Below are 6,000 nucleotides of genomic sequence, written 5' to 3'. Positions count from 1 at the left end.
GTGGTGGTGGAGGGTTGTTTTTCAGACTGGAGGCCTGTGACCAGTGGAATGCCACAAGGATCGGTGCTGGGTCCAATACTTTTCGTCATTTATATAAATGATTTGGATGAGACCTAAGGGGTATTAGTTAGTAAGTTTGCAGATGACACTAAAATTGGAGATGTAGTGGACAGTGAAGAAGGTTACCTCAGATCACAATGGGAGCTTGATCAGATGGGCCAATGGACTGAGAAGGGGCAGATGGAATTTAATTTAGATAAATATGAGGTGCTGCATTTTGAGAGAGCAAATCTTAGCAGGACTTATACACTTAATGGTAAGGTCCTAGGGAGTGTTGCTGAACAAAGACCTCCTTGAAAGTGGAGTCGCAGGTAGATTAGATAGTGAAGAAGGTGTTTGGTATGTTTTGCCTTATTGGTGAGAGTATTGAGTACAGGAGTTGGGAGGTCATGTTGTGGCTGTACAGGACATTAGTTAGGCCACTGTTGGAATATTGCGTGCAATTCTGGTCTCCTTCCTATTGGAAAGATGTTGTGAAACTTGAAAGGATTCAGAAAAGATTTATAAAGACGTTACCAGGGTTGGAGGATTTGCGCTATAGGGAGAGGTTGAGTATGCTAGGGCTGTTTTCCCTGGAGCTTCGGAGGCTGAGGGGTAACCTCATAGTGGTTTATAAAATCATGAGGGGCATGGACAGGATAAATATGTAAGGTCCATTCCCTGGGGTTGGGGGAGTCCAGAACTACAAGCCATAGGTTTAGGGTGAGAGGGGAAAGATATAAAAGAGACTTAAAGGGCAACCTTTTCACACAGAGGGTGATACATGTATGGAATGAGCCGCCAGAGGATATGGTGGTACAATTGCAACATTAAAAAGGCAGGTGGATGGGTATGTGAACAGGAAGGGTTTGGAGGGATATGTGCTGGGTGTTGGCAGGTAGTACTAGATTGGGTTGGGATATCTGGTCAGCATGGAGAAGTTGGACCAAAGGGTCTGTTTCTGTGTTGTACATCTCTATGACTCTATAAACAGAAACCATCAAAAGCATGTGGATATGCATAAAGTAATTGCACACAGGGAAGATCTGTGGTCATTGGGAATGAGTGTAATGTAGATTCTCCAGGTCTATATCAGGGTTCAAGAAATCAAATTATCAGGGAAGCTTTGTATGAACTTTGCTTGTATATTCTTGGGTAGAAATTGAGTGGAGATCTAATAAAGGGGTTGAAAATGAAAATCCAGATTGTAGGTACCGTTTGGAGAAACTATTCTCCTGTGGAGAAATCTCAAATTAATTTAGTTTAAAATTAGAGCCAGGCTATTTAGTAATTATATCAATGGCTTGGATGAATCTAAACATCATGACGTAGACAGAGAACGCAGGGGACTGACACCTTGAACATATTGTCTAGCTAACGCCCATTGTTACAGCTAACCTGAGAATGCAACTTTTAAAAAAAGGTTTTGTGATTTACACATGAAAGAAGTGAAACTATCGTGGTATTCAAACAGATGAAAGACTCAACAGACAATCAAGGTATTTTTCAATGTATAATTTCAGTTACATCACACTGTAAATTTTTGCTATAAATTCTGTGCCTTAGAATTGTGTCCTCCACTATCACCTGATGAAGGAGCGGTGCTCCGAAAGCTCGTGTGCTTCCAATTAAACCTGTTGGATTATAACCTGGTGTTGTGTGATTTTTAACTTTTAAATTTTCAAGGCAGTGATCCTTAGGTTTTCAGGGTTAAGAATAACAAGAAATGTGGAACAAAAGCAATTAACTGATTTAAAGTTCTAATTTAGCTAGGATCTAACTAAATGATAGAACAGGTTTAAGTTTTTCTTTTTATTTACTGGTTATGAGTGTTATTGGTAAGGCCAGTTGCCCTTGAGAGAGCCAATGGTCCTCTCCTAAATCCCTATGTTGGGTTTTGCTAAGATCATTTAGTATTTTAGAGATTGCCCCCATTGGGGTCACTGAAGTTCCTTCATGCTTTTGTTGCTGAGATCATTGGTTCCTGAATGAGCCATGATTTTTGGCTGGTTTCTTTTTCTCTGCAAGAGTTTTCATGCCTGATGTGTTATGTCAACGTGTTTGTTTTAGAGCCAACCTTGGCTACAGGACAACACACCATTAAGGACTGGATCTCAGCCTAAAATCTGAGACAAAGATTTTCCACATTGGGCTCAATCAACAATCCAGGTACAACTTCACTCAAAATTACTCTAAAAGTTCATTTTTTTCCTCAAGTTTCTGCTCAAACTAATTAGGACATTGCTGTACATAAATCTTGAATCAACCTGCAGTGTTGAATAACATTTTAAAAAGTTATTTAATTTTAAAATGCTCTGCATTACAATTTACTAATTTCATTAGTGCTTGCACAGCAGTTTCTAAGCAAATTAAATATGTTTTAATATTTAAAAACTTTTAAAAGCAGCGTTGCTAGTCTCAGTCTGGTCATTACATTTTGGAAGAGGTTTGTAATCAGGGCCATGTTTATCAAATAGCAGAAAAGATCACAGAAACTCGATTCGTGTTGAATGTAATTTGCATTTGAAATTCCTCGATAATATCTGTTGGTTTTCTGATTTGACTGAACTGAAAGAAACTGTGAAATTGTTTGGAAATTCCAGGCCTGGTTGCTTGTCTTCCTGGTAACAGAATGCCCCACAGTTAAATCATATCTGATGGTGCCACTCTCTGAGTGAGGTAAGCACTTGTCGTGTGTGCCTCTCTTCTTATGCTATCTGGAAATGTGAGAACTTGCACCTCTTTTGATTTATAGCATTTCTTTCCAGAAAAAAGTATTCTTTTTGTACGTCTCAAATCATTCTCAGGATTTTAAAGCAATAGTTTCCTACCTCAGTTGAACCAGTGAATGCAACTTTATCAATGTCCTTGTGACACGCAATTGCTGCCCCAGCAGTGGGTCCATATCCTGGGACAATATTCACCACACCTGGGGGGAAAGGGACCTATAATTCACAAAATATTATTTACATGTTAGCAACTCGAAATGTTCAGCTGTCTTCAGTCTCAAGTTTGTGCCGCGCACAATTACAAGTGAGCAAATTTCTTTCACAGAGCATTCCCATCTGAAGTTAGCGTTCCAGCTGGATATGATTTTCCAACCCACATTCCAGGAGGAAGCTTCTCCACCATTAGAATGGTGTTAGGGTATTCACCAATAATACTAAGTAAATGTCTGTATCAGAGCAGAACATGCATTTGGGAATTTTATCGAACTACCTGCACTTGGCAGGAATTGAGCAGCTATAAAAACACTGGAGAGGTCTGTCATCATTCAGGACAGAGCTATTTGTCTGATGTCCTAATTTCTGTTAAACTCATTATCCACAGACACCAGGGGCTTCTTGGAACCTCGTGGGCATCAGAGACAGCAAGGGCACTATAGCTGGACCCCACAGCTGGGCATTATGGCAGCAATATGTAGAATGTATATAGAATTACTTCCATTTCTTCCCAATGTTCATATCTTGCTCAATGGCATGTCCACAAGGAGTGTTACTAATTTTTATAGATGCACCATAGAAAGCATCCCATCCGGATGCATCACAGCCTGGTATAGCAACTGTTCTTCCCAAGACAGCAAGAAACTACGGAGTCGTGAACACTGCCCAGTCCATCACACAAACCAGATCTCAGGCTGAGGAAGATGTGGTGGAGGGTGTAGGGGGCATTTTTAAAACTATCAGCCTCAGTCAAAAGATCTCAATAAGAGCACATGAGGGGTTTTTAAAAGCCCATTATAGAAAAGACATTAAATCCACGGAGAATATACGACGTAGATTCACCAGGATGATGTAGGGCTGGGAAACAGTAACATAAGGAGAGACTTGAAATACTCTTCCATCTTTTAACTCCATCTGTACTACCCGTTCCCTTGGGAAAGCAACCAACGTAATCAAGGACCTCTCCCACCCCAATTATACTCTCTTTCACCCTCTTCCACCGGGCAGAAGATATAAAAGGTTGAATATATGTATGAATAGATTCAAGAACACTTCTTCCCCACTGTTATCAGACTTGTGAATGGACTTCTCAAATGTTAATTCTGAACTCTCTCTCTGTACCTTCTGTATTCTACACGGTGTTCTGCTACCCTGACGCACTTTGTATGGTACAATCCGCCTGTTTAGCATGCAAAACAACATATTTCACTGTACCTCAGTACATGTGGCAACAATTAATCAATCAATCAATGGTAATGTCATAGAAAGTCCACTCTCTCCAGGGTTTGCTCCAAATCATGCCATATTGAACTGGAGATGTTTTCCTGTTTCTTTACCATAATTAGGTCCAAATCTTGTAACTCCTAATCTAATAGCATTGTTGGAGTTCCATAAATAAATGGATAACAGTGATTCAAGAAACCAGTTTAAGCATTGTCTCCAGGTAATTGGAGATTAACAATAAATGCTTCGTACCAATGGCCAACATCAGAAGGACAAACTACAACCACTGCAGGGATTACCATCGTACCATCAGCATTAGCTGATAAAATTGGTGATAATTATGAGCATTATAAAAACGACAACTGAGGGCACTCATGTAGTGTCCCAACCTCTGGACCATGAGGCCCTGCTTCAAGTCCTATCTGTTCCAGCAGTGTGCAAAAACACCTCTGAACAGGTTAATTAGAAAAAAAGGTAAGAACATCAACTGGTGGAACTATTAAAATTTATAGCATAAAAGGAGGCTGTCCAGCCTACTGTGTTTGTGCTAACCCTTTGCAACAGCAATCCCATTCCCCTTTGCTAACTTCGTGACTTTCACTTATTTGAATATTTGCTCAATTTTTCATAAAAATGCAATGATTTCTGCCTGCATGACTTATTGTGATCAATCACTAAATGCTTCAAAACTGTAAAACTGTATAAACATTGTTCTTGCTTTCTGTGTGATAGTTTTAAAAATGCCCCCTACACCCTCATCACATCTTCCTCAGCCTTAAAAGAAACAATCCCAGTATCTCAAGTCTCTCCTCATGTTACTGTTTCCCAGCCCCACCTCATCCTGGTGAATTTACATCAGATATTCTCCCTGGATTTAAAGTTCTTTCTATAATGGGCTATTTAAAACCCCTCATGTGCTCTAACTGAGATCTTTTGATGTGTATATGCATTTTTATCTACCAGAGAACAACACAACATGAGCTCTTATGTATTTTTCCATTGAGTGAACAGGAAACAAAGGCACTAAGTATCAAAGTTAAAGCTGAAAGATTTTTTAAAAATAATTTACTTCAGAGACAGAAACAGAAAATGCTGCACATATTACTGTGAATATAAACCCTGTAGAAATTGAGAATCACTGCAGCAAAGTTACTGAGTAAGAGGACAACGCAAAATGGTCATTATAATTCATTATCAGATGCAACTAGCCACTGGACAGTCATCACCTTGACTGTGTGTCCATTACAAAATGGTGGCAGCATGGGTTCATGGGAGTGAGAGCACGCTGGGTGGTGGCCGTGATGGCAAAATCAGGGATACTCAGGAACTCACCTCCACCCACCGAGAATGTGCAATGTGCCAGTCAATTGGTACTTTCAACACTAACATTAATCCATTCTTATTAAGTAAGGATATTATCTGTTGAAACCCAAGGCTGGTAAACAGTGTTAAGGTACAGATCAGCAATCATCTAATTGAAGAAGGAACTAAATGGCCTCCTGTTTCCATATCCCTTTCTACTATTCACCTTGCCTTCTTAAATGAATCCATCTTGCCTAGCCTGGCCAGAGTAAATGTTTGGAAACACCTCACAAACTCTAATTTCCTGCAGCTCTTTACAACTCCGATACTAGTAAATGGTGTGAGAGAACACATTAGTTCCCCTCTGCGTTATTTATCAAACCACCAAACTGTTTCCTCAGTATTTCTCTAATTGATGGCATCTTGTTATTATTGAGGTCATGAGCCCATTGAAATAAGGCATACATCTTCACTGATTTCCTTGAATAGAGCA

The 6,000-nt window shown here is 39.7% G+C and overlaps 1 protein-coding gene across 3 annotated transcripts in view; it reads right to left on the bottom strand.

Moving 5' to 3' along the window:
* aldh1a3 (aldehyde dehydrogenase 1 family, member A3) overlaps nucleotides 1-6,000 on the bottom strand; it is a 171,456-nt gene that overhangs the window by 38,086 nt on the left and 127,370 nt on the right. For all 3 annotated transcript variants that reach the window (XM_043677666.1, XM_043677665.1, XM_043677667.1), the window contains one exon: nucleotides 2,871-2,984. In XM_043677666.1, the coding sequence (XP_043533601.1) occupies nucleotides 2,871-2,984 (114 nt within the window). The remainder of the gene's footprint in view (nucleotides 1-2,870; nucleotides 2,985-6,000) is intronic.

Source organism: Chiloscyllium plagiosum, chromosome 36 (assembly GCF_004010195.1).
Source record: "Chiloscyllium plagiosum isolate BGI_BamShark_2017 chromosome 36, ASM401019v2, whole genome shotgun sequence".
Classification (NCBI taxonomy): domain Eukaryota; kingdom Metazoa; phylum Chordata; class Chondrichthyes; order Orectolobiformes; family Hemiscylliidae; genus Chiloscyllium; species Chiloscyllium plagiosum.
Note: the sequence above shows the minus strand (reverse complement) of the source record. Positions and strands in the feature narration are given on the sequence as shown.